The 21,686-nt window shown below is 42.2% G+C and overlaps 6 protein-coding genes and 2 non-coding genes across 8 annotated transcripts; 4 read left to right on the top strand and 4 right to left on the bottom strand.

The window, feature by feature from the left end:
• Positions 1-1,168: 1,168 nt before the first annotated feature.
• Positions 1,169-2,169, top strand: AK88_03331 (uncharacterized protein; the record flags this gene model as incomplete). The annotated part of the gene is made up of 4 exons (XM_012480948.1): positions 1,169-1,186; positions 1,236-1,510; positions 1,761-1,860; positions 2,041-2,169. The coding sequence occupies 4 exons, from the start codon at positions 1,169-1,171 to the stop codon at positions 2,167-2,169; spliced, it is 522 nt and encodes a 173-aa protein (XP_012336371.1).
• Positions 2,170-4,355: 2,186 nt separating this feature from the next.
• AK88_03330 (uncharacterized protein) lies at positions 4,356-5,876 on the top strand (the record flags this gene model as incomplete). Its single annotated transcript, XM_012480947.1, has 1 exon — positions 4,356-5,876. One exon carries the CDS (start codon positions 4,356-4,358, stop codon positions 5,874-5,876), a length of 1,521 nt encoding a protein of 506 aa, XP_012336370.1.
• Positions 5,877-6,497: 621 nt separating this feature from the next.
• AK88_03329 (uncharacterized protein) lies at positions 6,498-8,702 on the bottom strand (the record flags this gene model as incomplete). Its single annotated transcript, XM_012480946.1, has 7 exons — positions 6,498-7,228; positions 7,383-7,554; positions 7,712-7,815; positions 8,002-8,071; positions 8,245-8,275; positions 8,363-8,428; positions 8,632-8,702. 7 exons carry the CDS (start codon positions 8,700-8,702, stop codon positions 6,498-6,500), a joined length of 1,245 nt encoding a protein of 414 aa, XP_012336369.1.
• Positions 8,703-10,321: 1,619 nt separating this feature from the next.
• Positions 10,322-10,403, top strand: AK88_03328. Its single transcript has one exon. It is a non-coding gene; the product is annotated as a tRNA-Ser (tRNA).
• Positions 10,404-10,966: 563 nt separating this feature from the next.
• On the bottom strand, positions 10,967-11,039 carry AK88_03327. The gene has a single exon. It is a non-coding gene; the product is annotated as a tRNA-Ile (tRNA).
• A 1,047-nt stretch (positions 11,040-12,086) lies between these two features.
• Positions 12,087-15,081, bottom strand: AK88_03326 (uncharacterized protein; the record flags this gene model as incomplete). The annotated part of the gene is made up of 2 exons (XM_012480945.1): positions 12,087-12,126; positions 12,311-15,081. The coding sequence occupies 2 exons, from the start codon at positions 15,079-15,081 to the stop codon at positions 12,087-12,089; spliced, it is 2,811 nt and encodes a 936-aa protein (XP_012336368.1).
• Positions 15,082-18,007: 2,926 nt separating this feature from the next.
• On the top strand, positions 18,008-18,994 carry AK88_03325 (uncharacterized protein; the record flags this gene model as incomplete). Its single annotated transcript, XM_012480944.1, has 1 exon — positions 18,008-18,994. The coding sequence occupies one exon, from the start codon at positions 18,008-18,010 to the stop codon at positions 18,992-18,994; it is 987 nt and encodes a 328-aa protein (XP_012336367.1).
• Positions 18,995-19,353: 359 nt separating this feature from the next.
• Positions 19,354-19,971, bottom strand: AK88_03324 (uncharacterized protein; the record flags this gene model as incomplete). Its single annotated transcript, XM_012480943.1, has 1 exon — positions 19,354-19,971. One exon carries the CDS (start codon positions 19,969-19,971, stop codon positions 19,354-19,356), a length of 618 nt encoding a protein of 205 aa, XP_012336366.1.
• Positions 19,972-21,686: the final 1,715 nt, after the last annotated feature.

The raw sequence follows: 21,686 nt of genomic DNA, 5'->3' as shown, positions 1-21,686 counted from the left end.
AAAAAAAAAAAAAAAAAAAAAAAAAAAAAAAAAAACAAGTGGCAGAGGCATACACTACTCTCCATGAATGAGGATATTCCTTAGCAAATAAATGCGCACCCCAAAAAAAAAAAAAAAACATGCCTTCCTCCTACTTGGTCATATAATCACAAAAAAATTTAATCAAAAGTGCTCCTGTTCCTGCTTGGGACGGGCTTCCTTCTGCTCAATGGTTCTTTTTTTCTTCACCCCATTTGGAATTTCTGAACGTAGTCTTTCCACTTTCTCGACTGTGTCACTATTGAGGTGGTAACTTTTTTTTTGTTTTCTTTTTTTATAAAAACACATGAATAAAACTCCCCGCACCTGCTGTGTACGCCCGTTCCTCATGACACACATATACGTTTGTATGGGAAAGGAGAATGACGGGGAAAATTATGTCGCCTTTTTTAAGAGTGCAGTGAAAAATAAAAGGGCTTTTCATATACCTTCCTTTTGATCAATTTTTCCTCTTTAAAATTGTTACATATTACACAACCGGTTTTTCTTCAAAAAAAATATTTTCCTTGCGAGTGGAAACTCACTGAGGGGTAGGCAAACCACCTGGGGTAGACTTCCATTTGTTCTTTGCGACCTCGGGTGTGCTTTCATGCGGGGTCGGTCAAGAGGGGAGTGAAGGTGGATGGGTGCGGCAGTACAAATACACCCCGCTTTGCTGCCCTTGGACAAGTATCATGTTGCCGCCTCCACTCAAGGGTTCCTTGAGAAACACCCCGGATGCGTGAACCCGAAGTGCATAAGGCATCCCACGACGGGTCCGTCAACTAGGTGCGCACAACAAAAAGGGAACGCCACGAATTCGAGTAAGAGCAAAGTAACACGTCGTAGGGAAGATGCTCAAGCACACCTCGAAAAAAAATTTTTCCCCACGTTTACAAATAACTGAGAGTGATCTCCGCTAAAGTGGCTCTTTTCCCATTTTGTAGTGATGTCCCTCCTAAAGGCGAGCGCACCGAAGGCTCGCGGCGGTAATAATGTATAATGCCGCGCAGTCACACCCTACTCCTGCTCCTTTTAAGCTTTCTTACCCGCGTCAGCAGTATACAGTGGCAAGAAAAACTTGTGAAGGTATACGCCAACTGAATTGCACGAATGGAAAGGGCCTTCCTGGGGTCGTACGACCAACAAGATGGTTAACACGAATAACGTATGTGCCTTTGCCCATTCATCCCATTTCCTTCTCCACCCCTTTTCAGTACCCAAGCTTCATTTTGGCTCAGCAGAAATTCGCACAGTACACTAAATCCACAAGCCGACTGTGCCTCCACCTGAACAAGCCATCCCAGAACAAATTCGAATTGATAAGAAAAAAGTTAGAAAGCATAGGAGTTTTCCCCAAGGACATTGAAGAAACTTTCGTCAAGGGCACGGGAAAAGGAGGGCAGAAGGTTAACAAAACGAATAACTGCGTCATGATAAAATATGACAGCGGGGAGGGTGAAAAAATAATAATCAAATGCCACAAGTACAGGTTAGGACGGAGCACGGGTATAAGGAAAGAGGAGGAAAAATGAACAAAAGCAATTTTGATAATTCGCCTTTGAAATTTGCGAGACAGGTTGCGCTGTATCTTCCGTCTTAGCCATTTGCTCCCAACTCTTTTTACGCCTCCGTTGTTTATCACGAATAAGTACGTGTATATATCTATATATTTATACATTTACGTTTTTTTTTTTTTTTTTTTTTTTTTTTCCATTGTGTCCACCTCCACCGGTACGCAGATGTTTACAAAAGAACAGAATATACGCACGTGAGCTCTTGTACGATAAAATTACTTCCATCAGGGACAACCTGGAGGATGCTATTACACACGAAATTGAAGTAAGTCTTGTCACACACGTTCCTTTTCCTCGAGCATTTAACATGGTCGCACAAGTGTGTGAATGGTCTACATGCCCGACTACTGTTTGACGTTTGTTCACCCCACTCGTACGTGATGGCATGGCAAACCAAGCACACAATTTTTTTTTATTTTTTTTTTTGCAAAAACCACACCTACAGAAGGAAAAGCGAAGAATATTAAAACCGACGGATAAGGAAAAGAGGGAGTCCATCAATTATAAGAAACGCAGATCGGAGGTGAAAAACAATCGACAAAAGAGTTTTCGCTATGAAGATGACATTGGTTGATATTTCTTCAATTACGTGTCATTTATTTTTTTGGTCTTTGTACCCACGCGCGTGTATAAGCGATTAAAAAATTGTGTGTCCACCTCTGTGGCAGCGTTTGCATGAGATGAATTTTATCTCCTCATTTTGTCCGTCCAACGAACATATACACTTTTTGCTTAGCTTTATTTTTTTACCCTTTTCAAAATTTATGTTGCAAGTATTTGACCCACTGATCGACCCTCACCTGCTGGCGGTGTTATGATGCCCTTTCGAATGGTCAAATGGGGCAGGACAAAAAGGCGAATCACCACAAAAGGTGAGACCAAAAAAGCGAACAGCACACAGGCCAGCCACGCGTCTGTTGTATAGGTACACATTCAGACATTCATGTGGAGTCATGTGTCATGCGTCTATGTGTCCCCCCGCCTGCCATCACGTATGCAGCACTTGTGCCCTTTTATTTGGAGGCAAACACAATTTGGTCTTCACTGTATTCATCAGGGGGGTGTTCTTTTTGCCCTCATGCGGCAACAAAAAATAAAGCAGTTCAAACGTTGGGTCATGCTTTCATAAAAAGGTACATCCGCACAAGTACATTTTGTAAATCACATTGCGTTTTTGTTCACGTTAATTTTGTTTGTCACAAGGCATCAAATAATGAAAAAGTGAGAAACTTACGCGTTTTTTTTTTTTTTTTTTTTTTTTTTTTGCTCATGTGCAATGTCGCACAGAAAATTTTATAAATTCCTTTTTACGCGCGAGTATAATTGCATATATGACCAAAAGCCCTTCGAACGAATAATGGCCATATGTCCGTTTAATTTTTCCTTTTTACTCCATGCATACCAATAATACACTAACAAAAATGGATAACAGTTTTTTTTGTGCATGAAAAAATGAAAATAAAAAAATTCGACACAGCATAGGCGCCGGAAGGAGCCATATGCGAGGGAAGCACAGCACAGCAAATACTGGCGGGGAAGGCGTATTCCTTACCTTTCGCGCCGTCGACGAAAGTGCAATCGCGCCATAACCATTTTGCCGCGTAGATGTACGCTTTCTTTATGTTTCATGTTGGAGCGGTGATTTGGCCCTCCCCCCGAAGAAAGAATAAAAACAACACAGTGGAGTCATGATATGTATATATATGTATATATATGTATATATTTTTTTCTTTTTTTTTATAATTGCGGGCAAGTTGGGCCATTCCTTTTTTTTTTTTTTTTTTTTTTTTTTTAAAATCGCCTTTTTCGTATGCCGTGCCACTTTTATCCTGTAGGATGGCACTAGCTGAGTACTCGCCCCTTTTAAAAAGTATTTTATTTTTTTTAAAATCTCCTTTACACTTGGGCGTCCACTAATATATTATCATTGCATGACTTCGCTTTCTGTTGGCGCAGTTTCATTTCCACCCCCCCTCATTTGCTTCACTTCTTCACCTGCCCCTGCATCCCTGTCTCCTGTAAAGAGAAAAACAGCTTTTGCAATATAATGATTTAATGAATTGTTTATACGTGTTTTAATATCATTCCGTTTTCAAAGAATACATTTTTTCTTTTTTTAAAAAAACGGAGCGACGCATTTTCATCACCAAATAGAATTGTTCACTGTGGGGAGCATCCGACATGGTGATGGGAGGAATAACCTGTACTTTTGTGAAGACGCACTGAGGGGCAGTTTTTTTTTTTTTTCAGAGTTAGCGCAGCTGACTTTGTGTGAAGCGTGATCATCTTCGAGCGGGAGCATCTGTATGTGAAACAGTGGTGCACTCATAGGAGTCTTTCTGATCGTACGTCACTACTGCGCGAATCGCATTGCATCGCGCGCCCCCTGCCAGACCCCTGCGTATGCATATCGTCGCGAAGAAGACAAGTGCAAAGGGCAAACCAAAATATAGCTTAACAGGGAAAGCAACTTGTACGCGCACAAACTTGCGTGTCAGGAAAGAAACATTTAGTCCACGCGAAAGACACGCGGCACAGGGGACAGCGTATACGGAACAGCGCACAGGAATACTTTTTAACCCAGTGAACTCAACGCGAACAAGTTCAGAGGGAGAAAAACCCAAACATACACCATCCACATATGCACAAAACTATGCACGGGAGGAGTTAATACACCTCTGCTAACCATACCAGTGCTATATACAAAAAACGATTGCACTACACACATATGCTATCCATCTCCATTGCCAAAGAGCCAAAATGGAAGACGCTGAGCCCAAAGTAGTCTACATGGAAGACAATCCGGCAGGGCACAAACAGCCAATGGACATAAAAAACATTTACAATATGAAAAAGGAAGATGTAATTGTGCAGGAATACATCAACAAAAATAGCAACTCCACGATTAACATGTATCATAAGGACCAAGTAAATATTTACATTGAGAACAGTGACTTGAATAAAAAAACTTACAACTGTTATACATGCAATATACAGATATATAACTACTCGTTCTTTCGGTACCACTTTAAGTCCGAGTGGCACAAATATAATTTGAAGAGGAAGCTTCTGAATTTGACTGCAGTCAACGAAGTGACCTTTAATGAGAAGGTGCACAGCTTGACCAAAGGGGGGATTAGCGCCAACGGTACCGGAAACGACCCCGTTAGTGGAGACCCCGCTAGCAGCAACCACTGCGCGCACAAGAAGCACAGCAACGGGAAGAAAAAAAAGGAGAAAAAAAACCAAGCAGAACTGTGCAGCGGCAAAAAGGCCAATAATAACGGAAGCAGTTACACGAGCAACAATTGCGAAACGCAAAAAATTAAATACGCAACGAAGGAAGATGTTTTAATGAACAAACATGTAAAATATGACAACCCCTTGGTATGCTTCTTTGACAACAGAATTTTTAATTCAATAGAAGAAAATATAAAACACATGAATGATAATTATACTTTTTATATCCCTGATATAAAGTACGTTACCAATTTGAAAAAAATTCTTCTAACCATAGGGAAGAAAATTTACGAAGAGAACATTTGCATCTACTGCTTTCGCCATTCCAAGTGTGTCAAATCGTTACAGTCGCATATGATCTGCAAGAGTCACACCAAACTACATGCAGATTTTTTTATTTTTATTCAAAAATATTACGATTTCTCAAAGTCGTACGTTGATCTGTTAAATAGATACATTACTAATAAGGAGGACAAAGAGTTGCTTCTGTGTATGCTCCACAAGAAGAGAAACAACCAAATAGACTCCAAGAGTCACCGCAGCGCGGAGAAAGATGGGGAAGAGGAGGCCAAGCAGAAACAGCGGGAAGACCGTTCAAATGTACGTCCATCCAACGCGGAGGAAGCCCAAGCCCAACTCGATAATGAATACAAAAACGAAAGCGATAACAGTAGCGAGGACTACAAAGTGAAGGAGGAAGAACTGAGCAAAAATATAAACTATGACACCATATATGAAGTCCTGGAAGAGTTCGGATACACAAAACCTGAGCTAAATGAGTACAACAATTTAGTTCTTCCGGATGGGTCAGAAGCTATCAACAGAAAAATTGCTTACATTTTTAAGCAGAAATTGCCACTTCAAAATAGAACCACGTCCAAATGTGAAAAGCTTGATGTTTTGAAAAAAAAAGAAAGCAACCAGGACTACAGCAGATACAAGTCCTATATTGACGTCATGAAAAAATACAACTTGGATTTGAATGTGAAGACGAACGGTTTGAACAAATTTTACAAGAGTGACTCCATCTTCTTTTTATGATTCTGCGTGGGCTTGCGAGTTGTCATCCGAGGGACGTGTGCACAACTGGGGATATAATTTTTTTTTTTTTTTTTTTTTTTTTTTGTGCGCTGCTTGTGTGCATAACAAATGTGCATGCATGTTTGGCCCCACCCCGTTCACGTACCCATATGTGAAATGTATACACATGCATATATATATACATTTATATATATGTAACCCCCCCGTATGCACCGCAATTTATCGTGTTGTGTTGAATAAAGCCTTTACCTTCACATGGCATTCTCGTCATGTGCAAGCATTTTGAAAAACAACCACAAAAAAAAAAGAAAATTGTAAAGATGCAAATTTCACGGTCAGTTTTTGCGCAAAACTGCCATTCAATTTTGCCAATTGTGTTATGCTTTTAGCTAGCTGGAAAAAAAAAAAACAATTTGTGCCTGAACAAAGGGTAGCCATTTGGAGAAAAAAACAAAAAAAATGTAACTTTTTACCTGAACAAGCTAGCCATATGAAAAAAAAAAAAAAATTATAGCATAGAACAACGCCAAAAAAAGCAGTGACACCATTTTAACAAAATGCGTGTATGGCGCCTCCCATGTCTCCACCTCCCCCAAGTGCGGGCGGGCACTTCGAACGCCTCTACAAAACGTTAGCCCACATCAAAAGCCTATGTACCACCTTCGCGTTAGCCGTCGTTAAGTAATCCTCCCTTGTAACCCATTTATTTTTATTGTGGTAAATGGCTTTCCCGTACTGTCTGCATCCTAGGTAAGCTGCTATTTTAGACATGCATTCATTTCTTACGTGCACTTTTGTATTTTCACTGTAATTTTTAAGCCGCAAAATATTGACCAACTCTTTATGTAACCGTTCGTGCATGTTGACACAATCTGATACACCGCCAACGAGGACAATGTTGTTGAGTAATTGTTTTCGTAAATCCATTGGACAGGAACATACACACTCGAAAATTAGCTGACTTAATGGCACTACGTTTTGCTTGTAATAATATCCAGGTAAGTGCGCTAAAAAATCAGGCTGAAAATAAATTTCATGGCTTAACATTTCAGCCTTGGGGTCTATGTAAATATTACTGTATGGAATTCTATAAGGCTTCAACAAGCCATTACAATCGCTGTTCATTTTTATACTCCGGTCAATGTCTAGACTTATGTAACCTTTTAACTCTTTATAATTTTGCACAAGGGTGTAGTCAACGTTCCTGTCCTTTACTTTGACAAAATTGGAAATGTATTTAGTTATTAGGTGGCCCCCTATTTCACAGTTCTTCGCGCTGTCCAGGAAAACCCCATGATTTTCCGCGACGGGGGATACTCTGCTTGCGGTCTCGCCTAAGTCGACAACGAGTGCTTCGCGGATGGGGGAGGTGAAAAGAAAGAAGAGTCCAGTTGAGCAGATGACCATCCGATGTGCGAATGTCAATGGAATTAGTTGTCATCAAGTCGTAGCACTCCTAAAAAAGCAAATAAACGACAATTCAGCTTTCCCCTCTTTTTTGCGAACCTGTGTTCAGTCCATAGTAGTAGGATGCCGCAAGAGAGTTGTAAATAAAGGATATCGATGCGAATTGATGAGTTCTGAATGCCCAATTCAGCATGTTAATTATGAACAACTTTTCCACTTTTTCGGGAATGGTGACGAGTAAGTTGTAGTCGTCTGTTTTTATGCTTAGTCTCTATTTTTGTAGGACGAGAAAGGGGAAGGAAAGGGATTAAAATTGTGCGGGCGACTCGGTTTGTGTGTGGGGGGGAATTCCCACAGAGATATCACATACATATGAGTGTGTCCATGTGCATGTGTTTCCTTGGTGCGCGCCCCCCCTTTTCCGTTACCTTCACCAGGTAGTTGTACACTTCGAACAAATCTGTGAAGTCGTTCGAGCTGAGGGGATGGCGAGGGTCGCAAAACTTCATTTTCACATTTAGCAGCTCGTCGCCTGAATAGGGAGTTCAATTCGGGGGGAACGTGTGCAGAGGTGTCGAAGATGGACTACAAATGGTTAGGTCTATATATAGGCGCATGTCCATTCGTTTATTGGAAATCGGTCAATCTTTTTCTCTTTTTTTTTGTTTTTTTTTTTTTCCTCATGTCCACGTAGTAGTGATTTCATTGGGGTTAGCACCTTCCTCGCCTTCCAGTTTGGCTGTTTCGTATTTAGCTCGGGTGTATTCTTCGACTGCCTCATGTCCGAACTGTGTGGTGGAGCGGGCCCATTCCATGCGTGTGTGAACATGTACACCTCTTATTAGGACAATGTGCATGCCCACATATTTGCTCGCGTGGATCCAAATGGTACATGTCACGCTTCCATATTTGCAGGCTGCACGACGTGGACCCATTATCGGATAACTGCCTCTGTCCCTACTTTCACCTCCCTCGAATTGGAAAAAACTTTCCTGCAAAGAGAAGAAAAAATAAAATAAAAATATACCTATGTGTGTGTATAACCCTGCTCATACAAAGGACGCTTGACCAAATCATACTCTACATATAAGCAAGGGATTTGCAGAGTTGGCATTTCGTCCGTAACGACTCCCATTTTGATGGTCCTACAGGAACAAATCGGTGTGGGCGTGTTGACACAGTTTTGAGGGACGAACGGGTTAGCTCTGTTTTATGTACTGGGGCCACTCAAATGGGGCACATATTATGCTGCTGCTATTTTTTTTTTTTTTTGGGGTATCAAACCTTTTCGGCGCTTACATATCTGTCGCAGCCTACTGATCGATTTGTTTTCCCCTTTCGCGCTTACCAAGACCCCGGGTCCAAAATCACAAATGGTATGCTTTCCTCCGTCGCGCCCTCGTCCTCTTCACTATCCATTTTTTATTTCTGTTAGGAAAAGCGAAAAAAAAACAAAAAATTATTTTGAAGACGCCACATGGGAACTTCATAATGCATGACCAATGAAAAGTAGACCTGAGTTTTATTTTGCAGACAAGTCATTTTAACAGTGGGACCAAATTTATGTTGCTCTCCCTGCGGCTGTTCCAGGAGGTCCTCATTATTTTCATACTTATGAATGGAAGACGGGGTACTATTGGAACGTCGCATTTACGTAGCATGAGCCGGTAGAGCGACACTTGATATCACATTTTTCGTCCCCCTCTTGTGTATTAAAAAAACATGTTCGAAACTTCCCTTCACATGATTTGTGCTTCATGGGCCCATGCTTAATGAGAACATAACGTTTTTTTTTTTTTTTTTTCTTGCCCCTCTTTTACCCTTTAAAAGTAGCGCGCGTTGATTTAAAAAAAAAAAAAAAAAAAAACAGCTACAGACGCATAATACAAATGTGTATTTACGCGACCACACATACATGTACAAAAAGAAATAAATCGGGAAGGTGGAATCTTCACTTGAAATGGGAGAAATGTATTTTGTATTAGGGGTATATATATATGTACATACATACGGCAAATGTAGGTTTAATATAAGTAGACCCTGCTGAGCGCTACTTAGTGACATACATTACCATCCGCAGTGTTATAACTGCATTGCTAATGTGGTCATTTAAATGACGCGTGCCATCATCCTCCCAAATGCGCTTTAAAGGAGGATACCCAATCTTGATATGCAGTGAAACTGTTCTTGTTCGCCCCTCAGAGAAGAAGACAAAAAGGGGGGACCCATGTTCCTTTACCTGAGACTCCCGCCGCTCGAGGGTATGACAATAACACATTGCACAGCATATCGTACTGCATGGTACATGTGTTATGCAATGTGCCTTTGTTCTAGTCGCTGGTGAGTGTCCACCACAGAACGTATGTTACCCCCTAGCACTACACATGCGCGCAAGTGCACTGACGTAAAATATGAAACGCATCTGTCTATGATTCGCAAGACAAAAAACAAAAACAGCAACCGGTGCTTGTAAATGGAATATACCTTTGTTCGCATCCGCTCATCGCAATGCCTGTTCTCTTAGATGGTGAATCAGCGAAGTGGCTAAGCGGCTGAGTTGCCTTCTTTCATATCCCACAAGATGACAGCAAAGGAATTGTAGCACTGTACCGAACGAGGGGATTACCTAGCCTCACATGGCTACATTTACAAAATGAGAACAAAAAAAAAATATGCTACGCAGGATAGTTGCGTCAATTAAAAAAGTTCATTCATGTAGATGATTCGCTTCATTATCTGAAAATTCATATGCGTCCTATATATCCCCCTGTTGTGATCGCAGTGAGGAGGAAAAAAACATTTCAAGGGGAATCCCCAAGCATAAAAAAAAATTACCCCTTCATATGAGAAAACAAACGTAACGCGGCTTCCGTACCAATCGACGTTGCTCGTATTTTTTTTTAAAAGAGTCCCGTTTGTTATGAGTTAATGTATGCTTTTATGTACCAATGAGCAAAAACTGATCTCGATAATGCAGAAAGTTTTTATACTAAAATGAAGGAGGCATATTAAATAGGAACGAAGGTATATGCAGGTAAGACAGTGTGTCCGAGTGGTTAAGGAGTCAGACTAGAAATCTGATAGGCTCTGCCTGCGCAGGTTCGAATCCTGCCGCTGTCGAATTTATTTTTTGTTTCTGTTGCGCCAAAAAAAAAAAAAAAAAAACGAGAAAGAGTTGCCGTTTGTTTGAGAACGCAAAGTAATAAAATAGCGGTATTATTTCCTATGAGGAAAAGAAAAAAAAATAATATACGTATTTGGTCTGTTTTTTTTTCTTCCTAATTGCCCCCCTACTGTCATTACTGTATAACTGTCCGAACTGTTTTTTTGTTCTTGCTATAAGCACGAACGAACTTGCGCGTGCATAACGGCACCACTGGGAAAGCATAGAAGAAGCGCTAACCCGATGAAACGTACTGTTTTTAACTTAAGAGAAGGGAAATATCATGTTCCCTCCCCCCTTTAATGAAGTCCTGCCACAAGAGGATAAAAACATATTGATTATTTGTGCATAGTATTTCCTTATGCAAGGAGGAAAATACAACAAAATAATAATAAAATTAGAATACCCAACGAGATTAAAAAATAATAAAATTACGTTAATCCTTAAAATACATATAATTTCAACAACGTTTAAATTTTCCCTTTTAAAATATAGTTCTTTAAATAGGGTAAAATTCGGCTGATCCATGTGGGTTTCGAACCCACGACCTTCGGTACATAAGACCGACGCTCTAACCACTGAGCTAATGGATCTTAATGCATAAATAATTCTCCATATGCCACTTCAGGCGCCATTAGCGCACATAAGGGGCAACAAACAACTCTGTAAAACAAAAAAAAACAAAACAAAAACAACAAAAAGCCCCTGTAACCGTAGCCACTTTTACTAAAGCAAGCACGCAACCCCGCAACCCCGCATTGGCATTTTAACTCTTGGATCCTACCCAAGTTGTGACCTTCCCTCATATACTCCATAGAACCCCCTCCCCTTTTTTATGCTTCTTAAATAGGGCTTGCCCATTCAGCCTTAGATCGTTGAAGCAGTGCTTTGCGGAAAGGTATACTCTTCCCCTGTTGCGTATCTTCCCCGGAGGACGACCTGTTCTTCCCCGTTTGATTTCCTTCCACTGGTGTCAATTTCGCCTGGCAGCTACCGTCACTCTTCATCTCTCTAAAGAGCACTTTCACCAAAAATGTAAAATTCATCCAATGCTTCCACTGCAACTGACCCAACCAGCGCAAGTAAAAAAGTGACGCGGCAATGGACGAGTCCGATCGTTGGTTAACGCTACAGTCAGTTAATAGTCGGATGATGTTGCGGTATGTAGAGGTGCGCAGGTTCGGACGTTCACATGTTCGTAGTTTACGTCCATGCTCATTTGCACAGTCGCTCAGGGTTGCAATCAGGCACAGGGCGTACCATAATAAATCACTTTAGATGGTCCCCTTCCCGCTTGACATATATCTGCGAGTGGCTCCACACGGGGCACATAACATGGGGACGTGAACATACTGTCATCCATGAAATGATACAAAAAAAAAAAAAAAAAAAAAAAAAAAAAAACAGACATATGCTGTGCTGAGAGGTGTGCCAAGCATACGCGGCGGTGAGCCAGGCCTGCCCTATTGCAGGGGAAAGGGAACGAACGCACACACATACAAACACACCCCTTCTACTTTGTCCTTTTCCCCCAATGGGAGTTTCCACCCATGCAGTCACGGTAGCGGTTTATGGTTCCGATGTGGGGACCACCTGCCGCATTTAGTTACTACCTCCTCGGGTGCATCGCTCCACCCCCTTCACGGGCCTATCAAATTCTTCAGAGAGGAAAACCTTATTCTGCAGGTGGAAGGGAGAAAAAGGCAATAGGGATTATGTGGTGCACGTGTATAGGGCGTACACAGATACGAGAGTGTACATACAGGCGCGCCACCGCGCACAACTCAGCCATGCTCTTTGCATCGCTCCTGTTTTTGCCCTCTGGACGTACCTCCTGCGGACACGGCCCGCTTGCCCTGCGTACCGATTGGTGCTTTCGCTGGACTGCGCCTTCTTCTTCATCTCGGGGCTCTGAAAAATCACAACGACCACGGAGAGGTTATCCAGGGCCTTCCTTTTGTAAGCCAACTGGCACAGGGCCTCCGCCGCTACAGTAGGGTCAGAGCTCTCCACCAGGGAAGCCCTCACAGTGTTCACCGCCTCCTGCGAAGTCATAACATCAAAAATCCCGTCGCAGCATATAATCAGGAACTCATCGTCCTCCGTTAGCTTTATTTGAAATAGGTCCGGTTCACAAACAAGACCTTTTAATTTTTCTTTAGTCTTTTTGTCAAACGAGCCAAACCCCCTACATACTCCTAAACAGCCACCTAAATACCCTTCGTCGTCTAACACCCCTCCAGAGGTTATTATCCTCTCCTCTTCCTTTTTATTTCCTCCAGCTCGATGATCCACGGTTACCACAACTGCCCTTCCATTTTTACTCAACACACATCTACTATCCCCTATGTTTGCAATATACATCATGTGATCAAATATGATACTGACGCAGGCTGTGCTGCCGCTGGAAAAGTTCGAGTGGTTATCCTCTTCATTATTTATTGTCTTTCTACACAAGTGCTCGTCCATTTTGTGAAAGGCATACTTTAACGAGTTTGACATCCCATTTCCATTTATGTAGTAGGTGTGCACGTGGAGATGAAGCAACTTTTGAATTATGTTTACCGCCTTCTCACCATTATGTCCGTCGTAGATGGCGCAGTACATGTAAGGCGGGGGGGTCGACCCGGAAGAACTTACCCCGGCAGAAGGGGTCCCAGCCCCCTCCTCTACTCCATCCCCTGCCGATTCGACGGAGGAATATCTGAACGATCTGTCCACACTCTGCGTCTTCTGCAGCATGTCGTAATACTCCCTCTCTAGGGACTCACTCAGCAAATTTCCCCTCTCCTCAATCACCTCCTTATACTCCTTTTGCACAAACTCATTCACGTCCCTAATGGTAATTACTCTATCTTCGTTGTACGTTCTGTTTCCCTTGGAGCTGAAGAAGCCTAGCTTAAACTCGTTCCGTTTATCAGCTTCACTAACCTTGCTTTCCTGTGCACTGAAGTCAGTCACAATATTCTGGTTGCTCTTGCCCTCCGTCGTGGTATACGTGTCCCTCCGGTATTCCTCACTCTCGACACTGTACACCCTGTCGCTACTCTGTATTATCTCATTATGATTAAAACGCGTAGTTTGCTCATGCTTTGTGAAACGTGTGAAGTCTCCATGGGGGGATCTTTCCTCCGGTGGTGAGGCTACCCCCGAGTGATTAGCCTTTCCAATGTGGTTACCCACTTCCGCTGGACTCCCCTCCAATAATATCTCACTTCGCTCCACGGTTGTATGCATGCTTTTTGTGTAACCACTCCTCACGCTGCAACTGTTGGCGAAGGGCCTCTCCTGCGCTGCGTCCAATTTGTTCACATCCCCCTGTGAGAAGTCTCCCTCGTTGGTGGACGGATGCTTCTTCCCCCTCGGGACATCCAAGTACATTGTTTCGCTCTCGCTCCTACTGTACAGGTACTCATAATTTATCACTTTCTTTGTGGACCCTCCTGCTGACGAAATGTACGTCTTCTCCTCCATTTCATTTACCCTTTTCACATTTCTGTAGTACTCCACTTTTTGAATGCCTGCTTTATCAGCATCATCTGTCGTTTGTTCCGTCTCTCTTTTGTGGAAGTCCACACCACTTCCGAGATATGAGAAGGGGCAGACACCATCACGATCTTTTCCTACCTTCGTATTTGTCACTCCTCCCCTCCCATCTGTAGAAAACTCTTCCCTGTTGCTACTTTCACTCTTCCATTTATTCTCCTCATCCTTTTTATAATAATACCCAGGAGCAAATCCCTCCTTGTCGTTGCTGCTAGAGATGAACCTGTTCCGCGCGCTGCTACCACTATCGCAGCTGCGGTTGCTCCTACGCGTGCACATGTCATTGTCTTGAGTAACCTTTACATTTCGAGCAAGTAATAGGTGCTCATCTGCCTCCTCATCACCGCCCATACTCAAATTTGCTTTAGCCTCCCCGATGGAGTCATTCCCAATGCTGTATAGTGGGTATTGTTCATCTTTGCTGGAGAAATCCTCCCCCAAAGAGAAACTCGTTTCCTTCTTCCTGACCTTTTTCTCCAACTGGTAACTATCATGCATGGAGGCCATCACATGTCCTCCTGCATCATCATCCTCGTCATTGCTTTCACTGGTATTTGACGGTCTAGCAATTTCTTCGCTTATTTTACGGAGGCTCTCTCCCTCCCTGTATATTCTCTTCAAGTCCTCCACCTTAACAAGACAATCCAAAATATCTCCAGTGTTATGTCCATTTCTGAGAGGCAACGCTGGTGTCCACTCACTCTGGCATTCATTCACATTGTCCTTTTCGAAATTACAAATAAAGAGCTCGATGTAGTTGTACCTACCCCTTTTGTACTCCTCAGAAAAATTATCGCTGAAAAGCATAGAAACACCTATATGCAAAATCTCATACTCCTCGTTAAATACGATTGGAATGACGTCGAATTCCCATTTCTTGTTCCTAACGTTTGCATAATAATCCAGCACCGAAAGGAACCGAACCCTTTTCCTTTTCTTGTACTTAAACTCCTTGCACAAATCTACATTCTTCTCATTATTAATGTAACATTTTTGATGATACCTATTTAGCTCTTCCACTAAATCATGTATCTTTCCGTATACATAAATAGTGTAGTCTTTCACTGTTTTATCGTATGGCTTATTCATATGCAACTTAGGTCAAATGGTAAAGAAAAAAAAAAAACAAAAAAAAAAAGATACATTCGCAGAAGTGTACTGTTTTATATGGTTCCCAAATGGGTTTTTCCTACACGGATGCCTACGTGGAAGCTTGTGTGTGCCCTTTCGAGTAGATACTTATTCAGCTCTGTCTCGAGTTACTTCCCCTGGTTCCGCTTTGCTCTGCTTTTTCCTTCCTATACAGTTTTGCGTCCTTTTCATTTTTTATATCTTTTGCTCATCGTTTTCAGATTAAAGGCGGGCGCCACATTACTCTTTGAGTAAAAACAATGCCAATTGGAGAAAAAATCGGGTATGGACGCATAGAAGTAAGCAAAAGCCTCACGGATTAAAGATATGGCTACCTCCCAATTTTGTGCATACTTTACGTGACAGATAAAGTATGAGAACAGACGTTGTAAGTGCGTTGCTGCCTTGTGTGTGTGTGTGTATTGCACATGGGGAGGCAAATACGTACTCGGCAAATATCCCTTGTACTTGTAATGGAAGTCAGTCGCATGGAAGTAGGAACACGTACATGTGTGCTTAAAATTACACATGGACTTGTGGTCCTATCGCTTGATCAGCTATGCATACCACATCGCTCACAGCAATGTACTGCTACGTACGCACGACCACTGACAAGGTTGGGTGCTTGGGTTAATTTCTGTGCTCACCTCACGTTTGTTTAAAAGGGGAAGTACGGAATAAGAGCATCCTATTTGTACATGTTGTGTAAACAGAAGAGGTGTTCAAGTGGAAGCAGGCGAAAGCATGCATAAGTTGCACATGAAGGGGTAACACCAATGTTTACCAGCCAATCAAAAGGGGGCCAAATTAAAATGGAAACTTAAAAAAAATATTATTTTGCACAAGTTTTTCTATAGTTGCTCTAAAAAATGCAATTGTGAAGTTTTTGCATTAAAATGAGGGGGGGGAAATGTAGCTGCTACGAGGTCTCTTTTTTTTTTTTTTTTTTAAACGTTTAAGCAATATGTTGCTATATGTGGGGGAAAATGTTTCAATTTTTTTTTTTTTTTTTTTTTTTTTTACAATTTGGCTATTTGCCTGTCCTTGCAGGCATTATTTTTTGTGCAGAAAAAAAAAAAAAATATTCAGCAGAACATTTGAGTACTTTTGTTGGGGAACTCACAAGATACATTACATCACATTCGTCCGTATACACTACGTGCAGCGAGTCAAGAAATTGAAAGGGGGGTACTGTAACCTCCGATGCGCTTAATGCGCTTTTGACTGGACGAGCTAGCTGTAATGTCAAATGACCTAGACGGGCTAGCTGTAATTCCAAATCGCCTGAACGGGTCAGCTAAAAATGGCAACTGGTCCGAACAGGACAGCGCTACATACGCGACTGTTCCAACGTGTACCACCGTCAAGTGCGATGTATATAAACCGTCTATTTGAAAAGTGGGGGACACTTCACACTTCGTAACATGTTATCTTTAGTTTTAATTTCTCTTATCGGTCACTCTGCGGTGAGACAAGCTGCCTGTTGGACGCAGCACTGCTGATACGCGCGATCATGCACACACGTTTTTAATACTCCGTCATTTTTGACGTATCCCTCTTTTTTTTTTTTTTTTTTTTTTTCGTCCTCTGCTGTGCACAGTTGAATGCTGTTTAAATTATATATCAGGAAGAACCGGCCTAAATGGCCATCCACGTTGTGGCAACTTCAAAGTATAAATCATGTTTTATCTCCGCGACGTGGTTGCTTTATTGTTGTAAAAACGTTCACTTATTCCCCCAACGGTTGCATACGAACGCGGCACACGTATGTTTCCCTCTGAGAAAAAGAAGGCACTCAAACACACACAGTTCAACTAAATTTGATGACAACTTTTAGAGGGGCCAAAAGAGGGGGGCCAATTTGACTCCATGCTGTGCACAAAAATGATGATAAAACAATATCCTTGTTCCTTTTGTGTCATGTTCAAGGAGACCCAAAATATATGTATATAACCTAAAGACGAAGGGCGACACGATTTAAATAGACGATCTACCCGCGGAAATATACTTTCCCCCAAAGGTGCAGCCCGATTGGGGGGGCTGGCAATTATTCGTGTCGATGCAGCATCGTAGTGTGGTGTCTCCTAGTGAACGAAAAAATGGGCGGCTTCTTTGTGTAAATGGTTATTATACGTGCATTTGCTTGGGGTGCAACTTGAACTGCTTTGTGCAGAGGTGCAATGAGAAAAAAAAATAATAATAATCCTAGTGATACTACAAAACGGGACCAGTTCTCTACGACGGCTTGAGACCCCCAATCCTGCAGTGCTGTTCTCCCGTAGCGAAGTCGTAAGGTACGCCCCAGCGGAACGAACCGCACTAATGCGACTCTCTTCAGAAAATTGTAGGCCTGCTCCCTCGGGTGACAAACCCGATACACCACTGCTGGGTGTACGAAAAAAAAAAAAAAAAAAAAAAAAAAAAAAAAAAAAAAAAAAAAAAAAAAAAAAAAAAAAAGAACAGTAAAAAATAAACAAATATATAAACATACGAATAAGCAAATACGCAAGCAAAAAGGTACACAAAACAGATGCACGAAACAAATTTGCACAAAGTTGAGGGAGGTTGCCATGCGGCATACGCAGCCACGTTTTAACGAAGATGCGCAAGAAGCGGGCTAAATATGGCCCACAGAAAAAGGGGCTTACGACACGCACTGATAAAAATTGAAGAGTGAAAAGACGATACTATATACTTATACGTTAGTGGCATACAAAGCGAGGTGAACGTTGTTCTGCTGGGGCCTCCTCTTTTTCCTGCCCCCTGCAAAATTATACTTTGGGGGAGGGTGTCACGTAAAGCTGTTGCGCCCGGGTCGAATTAGTATAGTAGCGCGTTTGCTTGTTTGCTTGTTTGCTCGCTTTGCCCGACCTGGTGAGGTAAAATGGACGTGCGCGTGACGACTCCGTATGACGAAGAACTGGAGGACATCGAAGAGTTTAACAACCGCATACTGGCCACCGAGACGCTGAAGCACAAGGGGGAAAATGTACAGCGCAGCGGAGATGGGGCATGCCCGAATATAAAGAAGCTTGTTCTGCCAGGAGAAGAAATCCTGAGTAAGAAGGACAAGGGCAGGTTCTTGAAAGGCAGTGGATTGTACGAAGAGGACGATAAATATTTTGCCTGTATCGTAGGCACCGTAAATTATATTAACAAGTTAGTGTACGTAGAACCGTTAAGAGGGAAATACACAGGTGCAGTAGGAGATCTCCTGGTTGGAAAAATAAAAGACATAAGTAACGACAAATGGGTTGTTGAGATTGGCTCCTACTGCAAAGCACTGTTGTCCATATCACAAACAAACATCAGCCTCTTCTGCCAACGAATAAGACTTTACAATGATGTGATTAATATGATTAATATATATAAGCCGAACGACATAATAGCATGCGAGGTGCAGAGAATCCTCCCTGATGGGTGTATAATCTTACACACCAGATCCTCCATATATGGGAAACTCTCCAATGGGATCCTAATCACAGTCCCGCAAACGTTAATACAAAACCAGAAGAAGCATATTTTTGTTTTTCCTTGTAATGTACAAATAATACTTGGCATGAATGGGTTCATTTGGGTTTCTTCTCCTATTAAGAAGTCGAAAGAGACGAACCCTAACAGTGTGGATGAGGATATCGAGGACAACAAATTCGAGGAGGTGGATGATACCACCAGGAGGAACATCAGCATCATCAGCAACATAATTAAGTTGCTGGCCAAGTATCACATTAATATTAATTACGATATCGTTACGAAGATTTACATGCATTACACCTCCAACAGGAATAACTCCGCCAGTTATATTTTGAAGCCCTACGTCTCGGACTCCTATCTCTTCAGCTACATAGACAAGTTCGCCCAGTGGGGGTGAGCCGCCTCGACGGGGCGTAGTGTGCGCACAGCGGTGTAAGTAGTATTGTGAAGGACGCGCTTAAAAAATGACGCGTGGGAAAGACCCCCCAGAAGTTGCAAAACATTTACTTCCCCGTTTAAGCGCCCACGGGGGGTACGCTCGGGGATGTTTATTTAGGGTGGAAATGGTGCACCCCCCTATAGGTGTGTGTGCGTATGTTACGTTCAACACGAACGAATTCCCGTCGGAGGTAGGAAGACAACACGGATAAACGTTGCAAAGCGGGTATCTGCTCATCGTGTGTACAAATCATGTTGTGTATCATGGCCAGCGTGACGCCTGGAGGACGCAACCCCAAATGTGCGCACCCTGCCTTTTTATGGGCCCATATTCACGATAAAATTCTGCATCTGGTTTTTCAAAAGATTATGATTCCTCTTGGTGTGATTTAAATGGTTCTGCAAATCCCTTCGGTCCTTTTTAAACTTGAGCATTTCGTTGTGCAGTTTGTCCTTAGCACCAACCAACTTGTAATATTTCTTCTCACTTTCTTCTACATTGTTTTTCATCATGGTTATTCTCGTTTCCATGTAATTAATATCACTGTCGATAATGCCCTTTGTTTTGTTAATACCTATTTTTTTTTTTTTTAAAAGGGAGATCATACTGTTGTGTGCATTGTTCCTCTTCATTTGGGTCATGATGTTCAGCTCCAGTTGAGCATTTAGCACGTCAGACTTTTCAATATTTTTTTTTAATTTTTTTAATTCCTTGTTTCCATCGGACAGTTCTCTGTGCATCCGCCTGGTTAGAACTTCCAGGTTTCGAATCTGCTCCTTGCAGGAAATAATTCCCTCTCTGTTTTTTTTCAACTTGTGCGCGATAGATTTTGTGTAGTTCTTCACGCTGAGGGAAGGGGGGCTCTTCGCTTCCTTCAGATTTATCGCTTTCATTTTGCTAATAATTTCGTTCTCTGAGACGTTGATTCTGGCCATGGTTGGCGCTGTTGAGGTGGGCAAGCGGCTAGGACCCTGATCGGGATCAGCAGATTGATGCGTCTGTTCAGCGACATGCACGTGTGCATGTGTTAGTTTAGATATAGCACTCCAAACAGAAATGTGACCGAGGGGTGGAAAAAACAAAAAAGGTGCGACTAGGGGTAACGCCTTAACGTGGGGAAGACAATCGATGTGACGTGGACAGTTGAGGGGGGGAGAGAGACAAAAAAAAAAAAAAAAAGGGACAAAGGTCGACACAGATATGCTACTTCCTGCTCAGCGCTTTTTTGCGGGGGTTGCAACGTTTAGCAACGCTGCACAAGAACGAATTAACACAGGGGGAGGAGGAGGAGGAGGAGGAGGAGGAGGAGGAGGCAGGTCAATGCACAACTTCAAGCTGTACGTGGGGAATAATTAGACATGAGAAAAAGTGGGACTGCTCATTCGACGCAGGAGACTTAAAACAGTTTTTAATTAAAATGGGTAAATAATGCTGGGACGTTTGTTTGTTTGCTTTTTTATAGAGTCGACCTTTGAATGGGGGAACCTGAACTGTGCGATGTGCCTTCATATGAGTGTATGTACATGTGTGCAAAATTTTTTGTTTTTTTTTTCCCATTGTGGTTAATTAACGTGCACAACGGGAGGATGCGCGAGTTATGGACATGTTACACCTTGACCGCTTTGTCCGTTTTGGACCATATGCTCATTTTCTGTTTCCCCCACCTAGTGGACCATTCCAATTGATCACCTGCTTATGTGTGAATGGGGGTTAAACCAAGTGGCTGCTATAATTCCGGTGTGGCAACAACGTGTGTTTGGTCTCTTTCCCCCTCTCCACGAAATGTAAATACTCATCGTGGATTTCCTTTTCGAACGATCCTTCACACCACATCACAGAGAAGCAGGGGGTTGCCGCCTCACCCCTGTGAGGGAGAACACACACATATAGAAGCAGCGAGAATGCATAATGTTGTCCTGCTCCACAATAAAGACGACGTAGTGGAGGCAGATCGTTTTCTTCCGTTTGTGACTCGGTCCGTGGGTACGATGCTCATATGGTTCCCTGCAACGGTTCATACATTTATCATTTTTTTATTAAGGAAAACTTATTTTTATTTATTTTTTTTAAACAACAATATTTTTATTTATTTATTTTTTTTTTAAAGGAAACTCCTGCTCACTGTTGCGCCATGCGGAGACGCTTCATTTCCTCGTGTGGCTGCCTACACAGTGACTGGGCGCGCTTTGTGCCATTTTGTTGTTCGGCGGTGGGGTGGGGAGGACCACACCATTACTTTGCCATTTTGACGTACATCACGGGAGGTATATAACGTAAGGCGATGCAGAAAAAAAAAAATAATTAAATAAATAAAAGTGTGATGGTTTTCTCTCCTTTTTCGTAAAATTTCGCACAGGTATTGGGGTGTATAGAGGAACATTTCGCGTAAAAGTGTACGATGGTACATATGTGCGCACTTGCTAATTTGTTCTTTTTTTTTTTTTTTTTTTTTTTTTCTTCGTTTTGAGTAAACGCAACATCAAGGGAAAGGGAATCCCAAGAAAAGCGTCTCGTCATTCGACAGATAACGTCCCACGAGAGTATAGGTACTTCTCTCATCGCGTTGTTAAGTGGAAGGAGAAAGTTACGCCTTTTTTAGTAACAATTCCACCCCTCTTTTTTTTTTTTTTTTTTTTTTTTTTTTTTTTTT

The sequence above is a fragment of the Plasmodium fragile genome (genome assembly GCF_000956335.1).
Source record: "Plasmodium fragile strain nilgiri unplaced genomic scaffold supercont1.37, whole genome shotgun sequence".
Classification (NCBI taxonomy): Eukaryota; Apicomplexa; class Aconoidasida; order Haemosporida; family Plasmodiidae; genus Plasmodium; species Plasmodium fragile.
The sequence above is the reverse complement of the archived record's forward strand: the minus strand, read 5'-3'. Positions and strand labels throughout refer to the sequence as shown.